This window comes from Cavia porcellus, unplaced genomic scaffold (genome assembly GCF_034190915.1).
Source record: "Cavia porcellus strain 051 isolate PalLab524CR breed Dunkin Hartley unplaced genomic scaffold, mCavPor4.1 scaffold_8, whole genome shotgun sequence".
NCBI lineage: Eukaryota > Metazoa > Chordata > Mammalia > Rodentia > Caviidae > Cavia > Cavia porcellus.
The window spans coordinates 91,488,962-91,508,189 of record NW_026947491.1 but is presented as its reverse complement, the minus strand read 5'-3'; the positions used below and the strand labels follow the sequence as shown (position 1 = coordinate 91,508,189).

The 19,228-nt window shown below is 51.3% G+C and overlaps 1 protein-coding gene across 5 annotated transcripts in view; it reads right to left on the bottom strand.

Moving 5' to 3' along the window:
- The window catches only part of Stab2 (stabilin 2), a 137,434-nt gene that overhangs the window by 61,006 nt on the left and 57,200 nt on the right, over positions 1-19,228 (bottom strand). For all 5 annotated transcript variants that reach the window (XR_010049463.1, XM_063255465.1, XM_063255467.1 and 2 more), the window contains 9 exons: positions 11,427-11,610; positions 9,671-9,764; positions 8,189-8,350; positions 6,311-6,403; positions 5,635-5,730; positions 3,090-3,137; positions 1,969-2,105; positions 1,437-1,551; positions 129-206 (listed from right to left, as the gene is read on the bottom strand). Coding sequence is in view for 4 of the 5 variants with exons in the window: in XM_063255465.1 (XP_063111535.1) it covers positions 129-206; positions 1,437-1,551; positions 1,969-2,105; positions 3,090-3,137; positions 5,635-5,730; positions 6,311-6,403; positions 8,189-8,350; positions 9,671-9,764; positions 11,427-11,610 (1,007 nt within the window). In the remaining variant the exon portion in view is untranslated. The remainder of the gene's footprint in view (positions 1-128; positions 207-1,436; positions 1,552-1,968; positions 2,106-3,089; positions 3,138-5,634; positions 5,731-6,310; positions 6,404-8,188; positions 8,351-9,670; positions 9,765-11,426; positions 11,611-19,228) is intronic.

Sequence of the window (19,228 nt, the reverse complement as noted above, 5' to 3'; positions counted from 1 at the left end):
AGGCTCCAGTCAGGTTTCTCTCATGGTCGCGCCCAGTAGCTTTGATTTTCCCAATCCGACCCCGTCCGGGAGGGTGAGTAGCTGAGGAGAGACCCTCCAGGCCCCGGCGAGGGATGGGGTGTCCCTACCTTGCTGATGATGTGAATCACTCCGTTGGTGGCCATGTTGTCACCGTTGATGATGGCTGCACCTCCGAGGGTGACATTCTGCAAGGCACAGCGTGGTGGTCAGGTGAGCCTGAGGGAAACACCTGGGGTGGGGCACTGTGGGCCGCCATCTGTGATCAGCAAGACCTTCACGCTTTTAGATGTGAACCATAGTAAGAGACACCTTAAAGTGTGACTCATCAGACACACACGCACACACACACGTACACACACACACACACACACGCACACACACACCCCTTGCCCCTACTGTGAGGTGTGACCTCCCCTTGACTTCTTTTTTCTTGTCATTTTGAGACAGGGTCTCCTGTGCAGTTCAGGCTGGCCTTGATCTAGCTCACTGTGTAGCCCAGGCTGGCCTCAAACTCCCAGCGATCCTCCTGCCTCAGCCTCCCCAGCGCTGGGGTGACAGCTGTGCCCCTCCATGCTCGGCTCTCCCCCTCACTTTGAACAGTTCTTGACACTTTCTGAAGCAGTTTTCAAAATGATCGTTAGGTACTGCGAACATGGACTAATAGAAAAACAAAGTTCAAAGCTCAAAAACTCCATGTGTATTCTGCATTCTTAAAGGAATCACCCAGTGAGCTGTGTGTATTAGGGTGCGGCTGGGGGGACCCCTGCCCTGTGGGGGAGGTGCCAGTGTGTCAGAGCGGTGACTCCAGACAGCTCTGACCTTGGCCCTGGGCCCCCACAGTGCCAGCTAGACTTTGCGGTGGAGCCCTCCTCCTAGTCTTGGGCGACTCCTGGAAAGAGCTTTGGGACGCTGGCGTCCTCCTGCCTCCTGGGATTCAGAATCCAGCCAGGGTCCCGAATTCACCCAGGAGGTGCCAGACGGAGCGATCTCCCGGTCCCTGCCCCTCTCTGCCTGCCCGGAGCAGGTGTGCAGCGGGGCAGCCCCGTGGGGCACTCTGACTTCCTGTGTGAAGTTCGGTGTCCCTGGTGACTCCGTAGCAGGCTGTCTGTGGGAGCCAGTTCTTAGTAACGATGCACCACAGTAGCAGTCACGGAACGCACAGCCTTCACTCTTCCCTGGCTAGTCCACGCCTGCCGTATTTTACAGGGTCAGCGCCGTACCCTCATGTGCATGTGTGCGTGTGTGCACGTGTGTGTGTGTGTGTGTGTGTGTGTGTGTGAATATCTACTAACTGCTGCATCTGGGCGAGGCTCACGTGGAGCTTCTTTACTGTTTTACACTTTTTCAGAATTTCCATATTGCAAAAATTACAAAATGCCCTAGGAAAGAAGAGACCATGGACAGAGCTCTCTTACCCCATCCACCTTCTGCAGGGGGAGGACGCTGCCCTGCAGAGAGGTGGCCAGCGTGCCAGGGGATGGCAGGCTCTGCAGATCCTCCACGCTGTAGCTGCCTGGCAGTGTATGGTGCCTAAACAACAGACCACAGGCTCGAAATGAAAGGTCATCGTGAGGGGTGCTGTCAGCGAGGGGCCGGGGAGTGGCTGCCAGAGCCTCGCTGCCCTGTGGAGCACTCAGGTCCCCTGGGAAGCCCTGGCTTGGGTTGGTTACTCAATCATTCTGCGCCCCAGTATCCACATCTGTAAAATGGGGACAGTCATAGCACCTATCTCTTGGGGTTGCTGGGTTAACTGAAAGTTGTACTCAAAGCTTGGGACGGCGTGGGCTGTCGCGATTGCCCGGGGTCCCCATCTGAGGGGAGAGAATCAAAGAGGCATGTCCAGTTGCATGGGTTTGAAGGGCCCGGGCTTCCTTCCGTGGATATCTCGGGGTACGCATCAACCCATGACCAGTCGGGCATCACAAAGACTATTTCAGCAAGGCTTACTTGATCAGGGCTGGGATATTGCTCTCTGACAACCAGAAGTTCTTCTCGTCTGGGTTCATGTCCTCAACAGCTTGCTGGGACGGCGCGAGGATGGTGAGGTTCGAGGAGGCGGACAGGACGGGTTGCAGCAAAGCATTCTGAGCCACGGGAGGAGAACAAAGTGACCCGGCTACCGCGAGGGTGGGGGCAACAGGACTAGACCCCATGCTTGCCAGAGCCGACAAGTGATGGGATTCCAGGCACACCGTCCACCCCAGCTGTGGGCGGATGCCTTGGTTTCTTTTGCGAGTGAGACCTATTCTTTTTATTAAAGAGTGAGTCTTGCCAGGGTGCGTGCTGATAATCACAGCAGTCTAAGAGGCTGAGGCAGGAAGATCTTGAGTTCAAGCCTAGCCCAGACATTGTAGCAATTTAGCGAGACTCTGTCTCAAAATTAGAAAGCATAAAAGGGCGGTGAGTAGCTCAGTGAGAAGGCCCTGGGTCTGATCTCCAACATCATGAAAGAAAATGAGCCTTGTCACATTAGGTCACTCTGAGTCACGGCAAGCCCTTTACATTTCAGGCTACGGAAAGAGCCAGGGAGACAGCCTCGGCAGAGCGTGTGTGGGAAATTAACCCTGGTTGGCAGTGTTCCTGATTTTATGCTGCAACTGTTGGAAGTGGATGGAGCGGGGCACACAACTGAAGGGACAGGAAGAGAGAGAGGCCCTGCACCAGCCTGCGCCTGTGCGGTGAGACCCGCCTGGCGACAGCTGTAGGGGAAATCAGCCCTCACTTTTTAAAAAGCCCTGTGGGAGGGCCAGGGATACAGCTCTGCAGCACAGGCTTGTGAGTTTGATCCCCAGAACCAAACTAAATAAAAAGACCTGTGGGTGGATGGAGCTATGCATAGCTGTTAGCCTCGGCTGCAGACCTGAGAGACCCGACCCCAGGACAAACTGAGCCTCTGGAGTGGGCGCTGGGAAGAGGGGGGAATGTGCTCCCCTGGGGTTCTAAGGTGCAGCCAGGGCTCAGCACAACCCTGCCCCTCACCACAGGCACCCTGCATTCTCACACCCACACTGCACCTGTCTACAATCAGACAGGAGCCCGCCCGCCCTCACTTCCTGGGAGCTACTCACCTTGACCCACTGGTTAAAGGCAGCTGCTTCAGGGAGAAGCGACAGCTCCTGTTGATTCCGGCCACAGGGGACAGGGAGAGAGAGAAAACGGACAATGAGAAGTGGGTGGGGCTCGCCTGCGGGGGGCACTGGGCGTGGGAACCTGGTTCTCCGGGAGCTGGATTTCCAAGTCCTGGAGCTGCGCATTTCTGTCCCTCTTAGGGGGCTGTGACCCTCTTTACTGAGGTACAGAATGAATTCCAGAAGCTTCACGTGAAGCCACAACCTGAAGTCCTTTCAAATGAGAATCTGGTGCTAAGACGGCCAGCTGGACCCTAAGTGGGGTGTGTGAGTCTGTGTGCGTGTCTGTGTGAGCCTCAAGAGCACAGCGATTGCTCACTTCCCGAGCACGGGGGACGGGTAGCCCAAGCTCAGAACTGGGCCACCTGGATCTTGGTCCCAGCAGGAGGACCCTAGCTCCCTAGGAAGGTTCCTCGATGGAGCTTGAGTTTTCTCCTGTAACGTGGGCACAGAGAAGCCCCCGACTCACCCAGAGGCACTCATGCTTTCAGAGTGGTTGGAATGAGGCTGGCTGCAGGGGGTCCCTGGCCTTAGCCCCTGATTTTAAATGGGCTCAGAGCGGAGCTTGTTAATGATGGAGAAGCCACTGCTGTGGGGGCTGCCAGTCTACCACCTGCAGTGGGTTTGGGGGAGTTAAAGCAGGCAGAGACTCAGCACTGCCAGTAACCAGCTCCGGGTGATGGTGCCACAGGGTTTTAACAAGCTCTAGACTTCCCGTTAGCGAGAGGGGTTTAGCTCTTGGGCGGGTTATCTCCTAGCTGAGTGGCCTGGGCACATCAGTTAACCTCCCTGAGACTCATGTGATTATGAACATGAAGAGGTTCTCCTGTAGGGCGGATGATAAGCAGGGGCATTCATGGGTGTGAAGGCGTTAAGAAACTATTAGCTATCACCAAGTGGCAGTAGCAATTGTATGCAAATTTATATGGACACCACGTCTCAAAGCTGTGTCAGTTCCTTTTTTAAAAGCAGTGGAGGTTATTAACTGAGTTAGTAAAAAGTTAAAAAGTAACTTAGTAGCGGGGTACAGTGGTGCACCCCTAGCTACGCTGGAGGGCGAGGCAGGAAGATCACAAGTTTGAGGCCAGATTGGGCACCTTAGCGAGGTCTTGTCTGAAAATCAAGAGTAAACAGAGGAGGGTGTGGCTAGCGTGGTGCTCTGGGCTTGGCCCTAGAGCCAAACAAAAGAGAAAATTTGATCAGTAAGTACACAAGCAATCAGGAGTGCAGAGGCGCTGCAGTGATTCCTTCAGGGGGCATCTGGAGGGTGCAGGACCCTGCTTGGGGCCCAACCAACCTCGAAGCCAGGGCGAGGCCTGGGAGGGCGGGATGGCCAGCCCCACAGGGAAAGGGAAGGCTGCCTGGAAGAGAAGTCTGCACTGTGTGAAGACCCCGAGGGCCGTGCTGGGAACTGTGACTTGGGTTTTTTTTTTTTGGTCCTTTTGAGACAGGGTCTCGCTATGCAGTTCAAGCTGGACTTGACCTCTCTTTGTAGCCCAGACTGGTCTGGAACTCGCAGTGACCCTCCTGCCTCAGCCTCCTGAGTGCTGGGATTACGGACACGCATCACCACACGCATGGTAGACAAATATTTCTAAGCAATGGCAGCAACCCAGGAAACAAGACCAAGAGCTTCTACTAGAGTTCAGAGCCCTTGGGACAGTGGTAGCTTAGTGTGCCCCCTACTTTACGGACAGAATACTCTACACCAGGCTGAGAGTGCGGTGTGCACAGCTGCTGACCTTACAGCCCTCTGCTCAGCCTCTTGGTGTCCTCACCTGTACAGTGGGTGTCACAGTGGCATCAGCGCCACAGGGTGGCACCGGTGCTATGGTTTGTGTCTAGATGTTCCCCAAACCTCATGCTCGAAGGTGGGAGTGGATTCCGGGGCTCATCGCTGACTTGCGGTTAGGAGGTGGGGTGTGCTCAGAAGAGGGGGTTCCCTGGGTTTTTCTTCTTTCCCAGCTATGCCCTGCTCTCTGTGCTTCCTGTCTGCCCTGGTGTGGGCAGCTTCTCCTCCGCCAGGTTCTCTGCCGTGCTGTCCTGCCTTGGGGCCGGCCGTGCACTGGGAAGTGAATCAGGATGAACCACAGAAGGAAAAGTGACCAAGGCCTTGGGTTCAGTGAGAGGCTGCTGGTGTGAGGGGCTCAGGACGAGGTCCAGGGCACAGAAGGTGATTATATCCAGGTGCTTGTGAACACACACACACACACACACACACACACACACACACACTCCCAGCAGAGGTAAACCCAGGGTGCTCAGAGAGGCTCAGCTGCTCCTCTGGGAAGGCGGGGAGAGAGGCGAGTTGGCCAGAAACCCAAGCCAGGACCGAGTGGTACCCAGAAGGTGCTCGTGGGAGTCAGCTCCCCGCCACCTGCGTGACACCTTCCAGAAGCCTGGGACATCTCCTGCTGCTGGCCTCTTGCTACGAGGCTGGGCTCCTGGGGTTTTCCGCCCAAGGTGCCCTCGGGTGGTGACTTACCACGGCCACGTTGCCGTAACACAGGAAGCCGTCCCCTTTGTAGCCCTCCTGGCACACACAGCTCCACTCGCCGGAGGCCGCCACTTGGCAGGTTGCCTGAGGAGGAGGAGGGGAACGTTTGTTTCCCGACAGGAGCTGCCCTGGAGAACCCGCCCCGGCTCTGTCCGAGCTGGAACTGCAAACTGATGGTGGTGGGGAAACCCACAGACCAGTCACGGCGAACCCATGGCACGTGTGCCACAGTGTGTCATCACTGAAACTCTAAGAGGTTCGCTGTCGCTGCTGGAGACCCTGAGGGTCACCGGAGCAGTAACCCAAATCTTTTCGCCCCTGCTGGATGTAACAGGTGCAAAACATGTTGCATTTGGGTTTTAGACAAAGGCTGGACGAGGGTTAGCAGAAGCTGGTCTCCTTCGGGCACACTTTGGGGGCACATTTATGCTGCAAATATGTTCTTTGTGTGTCTGAAATTCAAATCTGAGTATCCTGTATTTTATCTGACAACTCAATGCCAGCTCTTTGCACTTTGACTCGGTGTGAAAATTTTGTCAGCTCGGCATTCCGTGTACGGACACCCTTTGCGGGTGAGGGATCCTGCTCGTGTCTAGGCTCAGACAAGAAGAGACCGAACCTGTCCCCTCTCTGGAGCATCTCTTCGGTGTGTGTAGCAACTCACCATTGGGTGACACATCCCGCTCTGTTCCAAGCACGTGATCGGTTGGCAGTCAATTCCATCTCCTCGAAATCCTTTCTGACACTCACATTCCCTCTGTAAATGCAACAACACAGTCAGAGAGGGCTAGGGAGGGTGACAGAGGTCCGTGCCTCACCCTGAGGCGATTCTGCAACATAAACAAGGGAAGCCATGGCCGCCGGCCGCCCAGGGATGGCCACAAGGTCTTCGGTTTGTTCCACGTCAGGTCCCCGAGCTGTCGGCCGCGTGTCCACAGGACCTCCTCCCATCAGATGGCCCTGCGTGCTTTCCGTTTGGATTCTTAACCCCAGAAGTGCTTGGGGAGAGCTTGGAGAGATCTGTGTGGACCACCCGCGGGCACACAGCTCAGCAGATGGACGGCACTCTCATGCCCTGCAGTGGCCCTTCCTCTGTGAAGGTTTAGTGCCAGGCCAGGGTGCACACTCTGGGGTGTGGGGCACCCCAGTTTCTGTGCCCTGCATCCCTCAGGAGGAGCCAGAGCTTGCGCTCAGGCCTCTGGGTCCGGAACTGTGACACATGCTCCTTATTCTCCCACGCCACCCAGTGTGAGGGCTTTGGAACGGTGGCCCAGGGAAGCATACAGGCACCTCGACATCTTTTCTTTCTCGAGAGCGATCTAGTGGGTCAAGGGCAGCAAGGCCAGCTGCAGACATTTACTGAACGCTTGGTGAGATGCGAGACCTGAGGAGACGGCCCGTGGTTAGGGCTCCCGGGGCGACATGCTGGAGCTCCTGGTCCATGAGCAGGCTGTGCTGGCAGAGATGCCAGAAGCCTAAGGAGGAAAGTAGCCCCCCGTTCTGGGAGCAGCCAGCCACGGACCGTGCTCACACTACCTGGCTTCACTGCAGGCGGCTGTTTCTCCTGTTTGTTTCCCGCCACAGCTGTGTTTCTCCAGGGCCGGTCGAGGGCCCCTCCCTGGTGGCCTTTGGTCCTCATCACCCGCCCAGTGGCTTTTGTCAAGTGCTGGGTCCATGCGGGAGGGCAGGGGTGCACCGTGAACATCTGTTTCATTTTATCTACGCAGCGGCTCTCCTGGCTCCTAACACGGCGTGCCCTTTTGGCCCTGGGGACGCCCTCTCTGCTCCCTTGGTCCACTAATAAAATCCCTTTCCCATTCCTCCAGCCCCGTGTGTAGCCACAGGACCTGGCCCGAGCTGTCAGTTGTGCTGGGCCAGCACAAGCCTGCCTCCAGCGTGCAGTGCCTGTCAGGGAGGGAAACACATTTCCCCGACTAGCAGAAGAGACTGCTCAACACGCAAGTGAGACACTGCATCAAGACCCAAAAGATCAGGGCTGATTGCCATCCAGGTCTGGTCCGTCTTCTCTCTCTGTCGCCTCCTGGAACCCGCCCTGCCTCTGGGAGGTGTGGACTTGGTGGGCGCGTGGGGAGCGGGGCTCCATCGGCCCCCACCTTTCCACAGCTATGACCCTAGTGTATTTTGTATCAGTCACCCTCTCTGTCCTGGTCTCATTAAATGAAGGTACTCGAAGGGGTCAGTGAGCTACAGATCCCTGCGGAAGTCTAAAGGGGGAGCCAGGGTTTGACTGGGGCTGGGTGGGTGGCGGGGGCAGCTCTTCCGGATGCAAATCCCACAACACAATTTATCTTCCATGTAATGTGAGCAAATTAACTTGCCTCCCAGTGCCTCAGTTTCCTCTTCTGCAGGATGGGATGATATGATATTAATACCCATGTCACCAATTTGCTGTGGCCATTACCCTTTTCCCCGCCTGGCTACAAAGGGTAGAAAAAGCCGCAGCAGCTTCCAGGCAGTGCAAACCTGAGGCCAAGAACAGTCGCGGCTTCCCCTCAGCTCCCAGCCCCGCGCAGCAGCTTACCTGGCCCGGGCCCACGTACAGACAGGTAGCGTTGCTGTGGCAGCCACCCTTGCTGGGCAGCAGGCAGGGGTTGATCTCCACGCACTCTCGGCCATTGCCCGTCCAGCCGGGCTGGCATATGCAGAGGTGCCCCTGTGGCGGGCCCGTTTTGACGCATTTAGCCTGTGGAGGAAAGACAAAGAGCCAGACCCCTGAACCCTGCGATCCAGCCACACGATCTGGGAGTTTAAAAGGGGCCAGGGGTAGGTTCCGGAAATGTGTGTGTGCAGAGTGTGGTAGAAAGGGTGGATGGGTTTATTTGCAAGCGTGTTGGTGAGAAAATTAGGTGGTTTAGATTGTGAAGCTGCAAGGTGCCACCATCCTGTCACTGTGCTGCAGCCCAAGCCAGGGACCGTTTCAATTGCTCTGCGGATGGAAACAGTTAGTTAAGGAAGGGAGGGAAGACTCTGTGACCATCTCCACTTTACAAAGGGGGACAGGAACGGCTCCGAGTCACAGAGCCACAAAGAGGCATGAACCTCGGTCTCTCTGTGACACTGGGATCTGAGGTCCTGAGCACTGTCCTAATTCCTGGGAGGCTGAGGACAGGCTGGGAGGAGCAGGAGGAGGAGGAGGAGCAGAAGGAGGAGGCTGAGGACAGGCTGGGAGGAGCAGGAGGAGGAGGAGGAGCAGAAGGAGGAGGATGAGGAGGAGAGGGAAGAGGAGGAGGAAGAGGAGAAGGAGGAGGAGGAGAAGGAGGAGGTGGGGGAGGAGGAGGAGGAGGAAGAGGAGGAATCAAGTCACAGAGGTGGCCCCGTGGTGGTGGGGGCAGGGGTGGTGGTGACGCTAGGCCTGCGTGTCTGGGTTCCATCCCTAGAACCCCAGTGGTGACAGGAGTGGTTCCAGCTAGGGGTAGCAGGAGGAGGTGAGGGGCCAGGCTCATTGCCAGCCATAGAGCAGGGGGTGGACAGGGCACAGTGGGCAGCATGAAAGAAAGCAGTGAAGCCTGCTGTTCCACCACATGTAGGGAATGCAGGTGACTGGGGCAAGGGTGGTGGTGACACTGGAAAGGCATTAGTGAGAACAGTGTGGCTACGCTGTTAACTGTGGCCGGGCCCAGGGTCACTCACTCGGCCCCAGAGCCTCAGTTTCCTAGCCAGTAGAATGGGAACAGCAGCATCAGTGTCATCACCTTGCTGGTGGGAGGAGCGGATGCCATCAGGCACACCCTCCCCCACCCACCGGGAGCTGTAGAGTCGAATCAAGAGTGATTGGCTTTGATCTCAACATCAGATTCTCAGGCTGTGCAATCTGAACGGCCCAGAGCCCTGAACACTGGCCTGGAATTGTGGGGTGGGGTGGGGTGCATGGCAGTGGTCTTTAAAATTAGAAGTTCAAACAGGAGCTTCATGGGTGGGCAGAGTGATCGCACACTAACTTCGGAAATCCCTTCCCTCGGGATGTCCAGGAAGTCCCAGGCAGCCTGGAGACAAAGGCACTCACATTTTGGCTGCAGCCTCCCCGGGAAGGGTTTGCACAAGGGTCCTTCTCGGAACACACAACGCCGTTGCCCTCATAGCCGGGCCTGCAGACGCATCTGGGGAGGGAGAGGTGGGTACAGCTCAGCCCAGAGACGAAGCCAGAGACGAGCACCCAGGAGGGGTTGGCTGGGAGCTGGGAGCGCCACCTTGCTGCTGGGGAGGCAGTCGGGGTGCACAGCTGGTCAGGCTCCTTCTGGGCTCTGCGGCCAGCCAGGACACCCTGCAGTGTCCCTCGACAGTGGGGGACCTGGTCTAATGCCGCTGCCTGCCTAAGGCCCCAGGGCAAATGGGCAGCTGCAGCGGGGCTGGGGGGCAGAGTCCGGCGGTGACACCCTGTGGCTGGGCACCCCGGCTGCTCCTCTGCTCCCCGGGCCTGGAACGTGCCTCTCCGCACCTCTTCCTGCCCAGTGCTGGCTGTTACCTCCCGGCCAGCAGAGAGCAGGTCTTCAAATACTGGGAAAAACCCACAGGGCCAGGGCTGCTTCAGAGCTGCCCAGCCCACTGGAAAAGACGAAGCCCCTTTGCTGACCCCTCAGGTATTTTGTTGTTAAACCCAAAATTATCAGGTGCCCCATTCTGGAGGTGACCCAGTTTCTGACCCATCACCCTTCCCAATACACCTCTGTGGGTGACCCAGGGGTGATACCTTAGCTATTAAATGTGGGTCATTTATTCATTCAGCGGTATCTACTGTGTGCTCTGTGATTGACTCTGGGGTCACTGAGTGCCTCTGTGGCACTCCTGTTTTCCTTTGGCTGCAAACTCAGTGGCATGGGCTTCCCAAAATTTACAGCAGTATTTCCCATGTGTCAGGGTCCCTAGAGGAATTGCCTAGTTTGACCCATTCCCACACTGCCTTCTAGAACATTCTACATGCAGACAGACCTCTGCAGATGACTCAGGTGTTCAGGGTGATTTAGATCAGTGTTTTTTGCCAATACTCTGACCTGGGCTCTAACTCCTTAAGGAGATGTTTTTCTATCTTATAAATGGAGGAAAAGGAAACCTATCTCTGGCCCCAGGTAACCGGCAGGCCAGCGTGGGGGACAGAGCACAGCAGGTCAGCACAGAATCCCGGAACCACCTTGGAACTGGAGCTTATGCCTTCACATCAGTGCCTTTAACGGGGAGTGGGAGGAAATAAAGGTGCCTTAAAGGTTGGACAGTGGGGGGCAAATCTTTTTTTTTTTTTTTTTTTGCACTGGGGATTGAACTCAGTACCTTGAGCTTGCCACGCAGGCACTTATGCCGCTGAGCTAAATCCCTGGCCCCTGGCAGACCTTCATTCTGTGATGGAAATCATTATCTGTTCCCTGATGGGACACATATGATGTGCTAGCTTTGGTGCTGGTGCTTCTCCTCTCCAGTATGGTCTTGGTAGGTGGCTCCATCAGCATTCATGGGCAAAGTGAGGCTCAGATAGCTCAAGGAACTTCCCGGGGGCACACAGCTGCTAAGGTTCAAAAGTGGGATTTAGCTCAGTGGCATAAGCACCTGCCTTGCAAGCAGGCGGTCATGAGTTCAATCCCCGGTACCGATAAAAATGAAAAAGACAAAAAAAAAAAAAAAAAAAAAAAAACCAAAAAAAAAAAAAAAAAAAAAAAAACAAAAAAAACAAAAGTGGGCTGGGAGCACAGTGATTTGAGTCCCGCTGAGTCTCGCAGAGCTCTGGGGGCGGGGGGGGGGCAGGATGCTGGGCCCTCCCTCCAGGGACCTACCCCAATGTCAGTGAATCGGGTCTGCATTGGGCGTAGATGGAACAGATGTGTAAGCGGAAAGGTCCACAAAATAAGAAGCGAGTGTCACAGAATTTCCCGTGTATGCCAGGCCGGCAGCTTCTAGGCTGGCAGGCTCCCGTGCTGTCCACCCTGTTGTCGCAGGTCCCCAGAACACAGTGACACTCTGAAAGAGAGGAGAAAGGGGGCTGCTCGCAGAGGGTCCAGCATCCCAGAGGACAGTAAGCTCTCCTCTCACCCCGTCCAGGCTGAGCCTGGGCGGAGCCCATGGACATCTCAGGCTGGTGCCCCAGGGGCTCAGACTCACCTGGCAGGCCGGGACAGCCTTGGGGAGGGAGTGACCCCACTCTGATGGGGAAATCGGTCTCATGGTATTTGATGGGAAGTGTGCTTGAAAACTATGGCGAAGTGAACAAGTGACATGGCAGAAAGGGGACATGGATGTTATTTGACAGCAAGAGCAAACACAGTTACAAACCTGAAAAGTAGTTTTAAAAGGCGTGGGGTCGGGGTGAGGGATCTACACCAGCGAGCCCTGCAGCGTGCAGGCTTCATCCCCTGGAGAAGGGTTTCCTCTCCTCCAAGTGATGGCACTGTGGGAGCAGCTTCTCCCCACCCTGAGCTGGAGTAGGCTGGAGCTCCCTGCCTGCTGTCCGGGAGACAGGAAAGAGCCACGCTGCAGAGGGGCCCGACTTGGTGTGGTACCGACACCGTGGGCTGCCTCTGTGGCTGCTGGGGGTGGGGGGACCAAAGAAGGCGTCAAGTTTGATTCCTCTGCTGATCTCTCCGGTAAGGAGGAAGTGGGGAGCCTTTGGTGTGGAGGATCTGGGGGTCCGTTACCCGGCAGTCAGTCCAGCCCACTGAGCGCATGTTCACTTATGAGAATTGCTGGTCACAGGATCGACGCTGCTGGTCTTGTGGTCTTGTTATGGGTGGAAGTGGGCAACAGGAGGTGACCTTTCAAAATGACACGATACGAAAGGTGTCTCCCATTCAAAGAAGTCTTTGTAACTTCTGGGTAAAGTCCTATCCTTGTGGCTCATTCCTGGGTTCCCACTGATCCCAGCGGCTCCCGTGCAAGGGACAGCCGTTGGCTCGGATGTGGAATTCTGTTTCCAGGGCACATGAAGGACACGGGTCTTCTGCTGATTTCCATTCACTCTTCTGAGCTGGCCCCTTCTGCTATGTGTCTGTGAACGCCACCTCCAAGTTCACGATTTAACCTCAGCAACTCTTCTGTGCTCGTCAGGGGTTGGCAAGGAGGTGGGGGTGTTGGGGGTGGCTCCTCAGTCGGTGCCGCTGGGGCTTTGTCACTGGGGACAGAATGATTGCACCGTGACTGCTTTCTGAAAGGTAGTGTCTGATGTGTCTTGATCTTTAGCAGAAAATCCTAAGACACGCTTGCTTTGATTTGCAGGCTTCTCCCAGGACCCTGTTCTAGCGTGCTCCTGGTCCACAGCTCAGCGTTGTAAGAGCCAAGACTTCACTCTGGTCCTCTGACACTAGCTGCCACGTGAGCCATCTGTTCTCTGTCCTCAGTTGCTCGTGCTCTGAAAGACCGGCCTTTACGCTTCCCTCTAACACTACCAGGTATTCTTTCCTCTTCTTGCGTGACTGACAAACAGACTCTTGGTGTGTTAACACACGGGTTGCTGTCTTCTTGCACAGAAATATCTGAACCCACACTTCTCGTGGTACTCTGCAGGACAGGTTTAGTCACAGGGAATTTTCCATTTTCTGAGCTGCTCACCCCAGGAGCTGGCACCACACTCATCACGTGATTCGGTAGCTGTGGGGGTCCCCCAGAGATGGCATGGACAGCCAGAGCAGAGGGCAGAGCTCCAGGAGCCAGCTGGGAATTATAGCTCCAGGAGCCAGAAGTCGGTTGAGAGACCAAACTGGCCTGACCTTTAGTGGGCGCAGGCTGTCTACTGATGACTGGACCCTGCTTTGCCACAGCGGCAGTGCGGCAGTACCTGAGTAATGATGGCTTTGCTGGGATGCTGAGGTTTGCTTATCACCCTAGCAACCATGTACCTGGAGCACCAATCACATTGTTATACATTTGTTATAAATTAACCGAGGCGTCACCATACTGTTCTGTACGCGTCATCACCTTAGTAACCTGTTTGCTGTGAACCTTTGTTCACTTTGTGAGAAACAGATGTTCCTGGAATTAGCAGACAAAGGGCCGTAACTTAAGGAAAAAAAAAAAGGGCTAACCACTAACTATGAAACATCTCTGAGCTCAAGCGAAGGGAAACAAAGGCCTTCCTAATTTCTGCTCTGTCACGTCACTCGGTTAATGTGCTATAAAAATCTATCAGAATTCTAACTCAGTGGCACAGCTTTGCAAACTCCATCTGCTGTGTGCTGCTGGGTACCAGCTTTTAAAAAAAATTTTATTTAAGGAGAAAAAGAAAAAAAAGCAGAGAAAGGGTACAAGTTATACAGATTTACAGAAAAAAATAAACAGTAGGAAATCACTAGTTAATGGATTACATTTTGTCATCTCAGAAACAATTGTTCAAGTTACAAAATTAAAGCTTATAAAATGGACATTCCAACAGTGAGACTGCAAACAGTTCTGTTCAATGATCCAATAAAACTCAGTAATATCATTATCTATCTTATACACTTAAATATACATGTAGTTATATCGTTTAGAGCACTTTCTTTTCCTCTCTTTTGTACAATGACAATTACACATTTTGGGTTTTGTTGCTCCCACAGTTCTTATTACTTTTTTGGAAGAGAGTAGAACCAAATGTGACATAACAGAACAGTCAGTCAAATCAAAAGGGTGGACGTAATAGATAATGTAAAAGCATAATACTAGGTGATCAACAATGGTTACCATAATGCCTCCCGCTATCTCTAATAGAATTGCCTATATCATTAGTTATAATAAAATTGAACAAAACAGTAAAGAGCAAAACCAAAACATTGGAGACATTATAGGTCTTCAAAAGTAGATAATAGTCAACCAGAACGGGCGTCATAATGAATCCCACTATCTTCACAGCTGTTGCCTAAACTTTCGAACCTGGTACTATCAAGCAAAACAGAATAGAGGAACATCAGTCAAAACAAGATGGTGAGAGCAATACAGGGCTTTAAATCAAGACAATGGAAAGTCAAAGTGGGTTACTATAATATATCCTGCTATTTTAAAATTTATTTTTCCCTTAATTAAAAGGATAAAAAAGTAAATAATAAAATGGAGATTGAGATAAAAGAGGGCATAACAGCAAAACAGCACAGATCAAAACATAACCATTTAAGCAAAATAGTGTTTCACCACAAGATAATCCCGACATAAAAGTAGTTACCATATTGTCTCTTTCCTTGAAATCTTTGAGTATAACTTCGTATACTGTAGCATCAAATATGTCAAAACAATGTAAAACCATTTAAGAGAATGACAGTATTACAGGGTATTTAGAATCAACCAACAGAAAATGAACAATGGTATAATCTCCTTGTCTATAAAAGTTTTTGCTTATACTATTGTACATAGTAAAATCCAATAAGATACAACCTGTTTAGACCAATGGAGACAGAAGAACAAAAGCTTGATGAGACTTCAAAACAAGATGATACTAAATCAGTATTACCTCTTAAGACGTCATTTTCTCCAAAATAGCTGTTCCTATCATCCAATCTTCTCTGCCTCATTTCTCTTGAAATCTCTTTTTTTGTCATTAGTTGTCAGTTTGTTTTCTTCAATTTGTTTTCTGCTCCATTCATTGTGGCCTCTCTGCCGCTACTTCTGGATTCTTCGTATTTTTCTTTTTTAGAATATCCTGCAGTATTCTCTGTAGAGTTGAATTGGTGGTTGCATATTCCCCTAGTTTCTCTTTATCCTGGAAGCACCTTGTTTTTCCATCAATTTCCAGGGATAGTTGTGCAGGATATATCAATCGGCTGGAGATTATTATCTTTCAAAGCTTGAATTATTTCCCCCCACGCTCTTCATGATTTGATGGTTTGTGCCGAGAAGTCTGCTGTAATTCTGATGGGTGTTCACTTGTAAGTGATCTGTTTCTTGTCTCTGATGGCTTTTACTTTTATTTATTTATTTACTTATTTTTTGTCTTTTTCTTTTTTATCGGTACCGGGGATCGAACTCATGACTACCTGCTTACAAGGCAGGCGCTTATGCCACTGAGCTAAATCCCCAGCCCCTCTGATGGCTTTTAGTATTCTGTTCTTGTATTGGATTTCTGGAATTTTAATTATTATATGCCTGGGTGTTGCTCTGTTTGGGTTGTAGATGGCTGGGGTCCTGTATGCTTCATACAACTGAGTATCTTTACCTTTTGCTAAATTAGGAAAATTCTCCTGGATTATTTCTGTGAGTAGCTTTTGTAGTTCATTTGTTTGTGTCCCTACTTCTTCTTTTTTGTTCTTAATTCTTAAGTTATAGACCCTCTTATCATCTTCTAGTCTTTGTATTATTGCTGTTTGTTTCTTTGTTACTTTTAAGAAGTTTTTCATTTCATGCTCCCATATTACAAATCTGCCCTCCAGTTCAGATAATCTGTCCTTAGTTTCTTTCAAGCTGTTATGCCAGTTTTCAATAGACTTTTTAGTTTCCTGGTATTCTCTTTGAACCTGCTTCACGAATTCTATGCTTTCTCTATTTTCTCTATTAAACAATTCTCCCCTCTTTTTCTGTTCTTCCATTCCACCATCTGTTTTTTCTCAGTTTGAGTCTTGGATGCTGCCAGAAGTAACAGAGGCTTGGGCTGAACTGAAGGCTTTGAACTCATCAGATTTTTTTTCCAAAGGTGAGTTTGTCTTCTTTTGGCTCTTAGCATTTCTCTAACTATTCTGCTTACTTCTAGCTTCAGGTCATTGATAACTTCATTCCTGAACTCGTCTATGAGGCTCTGGAGATAGTGCTTTATGTCTATTGGTGCCGTGTCTGCTATTGCCTGTTTCTCAGGATTGGGGGCCGAGGACCCTTTCTTGTTGCTGCCTCTTCCCATATTCTTTGTTCCTTATATATGCAAGCGTATATAGGAGGTCCAGCTTCCTTCCCTGTCAGCCACAGTCTGATTGAATTGCACCTGCTAGGTGTTCCCACCCACCACAGCGCACCAGGAAGTTGCAGACCAGGCAGCCTATGTGGGGCCTGCCCCTCCAGGTCAATCTACCTTCAGGAGCTGGGACCTGGGCTGTGCTAGCCTACTGGGTTTCAGCCAGCAGTGTCACGTGGGCTAGGCATTGCTCACCAATCCCGCTTGAGAGGCTAGGCACCGCTCACCAATCCCACTTGAGAGGGGGATTGGTGACTGAAGTCACTGCAGCGCCCTGTTCCCGCAAGTCTGCCCGGTCCCAGAATGTCCTCTGTTGGAGTCTCCTAGACCGTGGAAGAGTCCCAGTTTTCCCTCACTCACCGGAGGTGGATGCACGGCTCCCCGCCCGTCCCGCTCTCAACTCCATTCACTGATTCCCGTTCTCAGAGCTTCCGCGCGTCTCTCTCCCTGCCGAGCCGATGCAGACACAGCAGGAAACCCAAATCGCGGCTTCCAATGGTGCGGGCTCCAGCTTCCATGCTGAGGCTTTATCTGTTCCTGTTATAGCACCAGGATTGCATTCCCAGTTGGTTTCTCTCAGCCCAGTTCATACTTGGGTCACCGGGGCATATCTCCTCTTGCTTATGATTCCTTACTCCGCACCATTCCTGAATTCTAAGCTGGGTGTTTCAGAGAGCCTCCATAGCTGCTGCTATCTGTCTGCCATGTTCTCCCGGATGCTGGGTACCAGCTTAAGTAAAGTGCTCTTTTACAGATGTCTTGACCCCCCCTTCTTGACAACAGACAACATCACGGGGCTTGTTTTTTTGGGGGTACCACAGTTTGAGTCTTGGATGCTGCCGGAAGTAACAGAGGCTTGGGCTGAACTCATCAGATTTTTTTTCCAAAGGTGAGTTTGTCTTCTTTTGGCTCTTTTGAGAACAGACTCACAGTTTTCAAGGAGAGAAGAGACATCTGAACTAGAAGACCAATCCAGCCCCTCAGGAGCAAGCCGAGCTGAAGGAGTCCACTATGGGGGAGACGAGACCGAACAACTTGAAAGACCTGGGGAAAGTGGCCGGGTTGTGCCTGAGCATCTTTAACGGTCCAGAGCTGGCTGCTTAGGCTCCACGTGCCTGACCTCCAAGGGATCAAATGCAAACACAACTCCAAACCCAAATCAAGATGGTCGGAATTGCCTTTGTAAGTTTCACTTGCTGCATCCCACGGCATCTCATCCGTGCCTGACAAATCCTTTGGTCCAGCCAAGAGCGCAGAATGCCGATCTTCAGGTCTGGGAGAGGCCGGGGCTGAAAGGTGACTCCCTGGTGGTGGCAATGCCAGCCGGATCTCCAAACACATGTCCCAGTGCCCTGGGACTTGGTGAGTCATACAGTGAATGCTCAAATTAGAAAAAATATTGCATATAGTATACGAAGTTATACTCAAATAATTCAAGGAAAGAGGCACTATGGTGACTACTATTATGTTTGATTATCTGGGGGTGAATACAATGATGCTTGAATTGTTCGGTTCTGACCGGTGTTGTTCTGTTACAATGTCCTCTTTTATCTCAATCTCTCCTCTTTTTAAAATTAATCTATTTTTTTCTCAATTAAGGGAAAACTAAATTAAAAAATAGCAGGATATATTATAGTAACTTTTTTGTTTTCCTATTAACCTGATTTGAACCCCAGTATTGCTCTTCCCATCTTGTTCTGTCTGATTCTACTATATTCTATTTTGTTTGATAATATCAAGTTTGAGGATATAGGCAATCACTTTGAAGGCAATAAGATTTTACTATGATGCCCATTATGGTTTGACTATTATCTTCTTTTGAAGTCCTGTAAGGTCTCCAGTGTAGGTTTTATTGGTCTTGTACTGTACTGTTTTGATCAATTCTATTATACCTGATGATGTAGGCAACTCTTTTTAAAAATAGCAAGAGGCACAATGGTAACCACTTTTGATCACCTGGTATTCTCTTTTTGCATCATGTACTATGCCCACCCTTCTGTTCTAACCGACTCTGTTCTGTTTAGTTACGTTAGGTCTTATTCTCTTCAAAAAAAGTAATAAGAACTGTGGGAGTAAAAAAAACCCAAAAAGTGTAATTGTTATTGTAAAAAAGAGAGGAAAAGAAGGTAGACTAAGGGATATAACTGCATGTATGTCTGAGTGTGTAGGATGGAAAACCATATTACTGAGCTTTTGTTGGATCATTGAACGGAACTGTCTGCAATCTCACTGTATGAATGTCCACTTTATATAATTTTATAATTTGGACTACTGCTTCTAAGATGACAAAGTGTAACCTATTAACTAGTGATTTCTTACTGTATATTTTTTTTCTTGAAATTCTGTATTGTTTGTACCCTGTTACTGCTTTGTTTTTTTATTTCCTTTCTTTTTTCTCTTTAAATAAATAAAAATAAATTAGATTTTGGTATTGATAGCCATAGTCACTCTAGTAAAGAGATGAAAGCTGGAAAAAAAATATTGCAGTAAAAGGCCGTGTATCGCCCTCAGAATCCTCCTCCTCGGATTCGACACCTTCGGGCCGCCCTTCTCGGCCTTTTCGGAAGCAGCTCTGTAAAGGCCTCTTTTGTGAGTGGTTTTTGGTTGTGCTGAACTGGCTGCCTCAATGTCCCGAGTTGATTCTGAATATTTCCCTTTCTTGGTCATTGTGACTTGGGGAGGAGCCGGGAGCCTCACGGTGCCAGACACGGGGAATGAGGTAGGAGGGGGCAGCAGCCG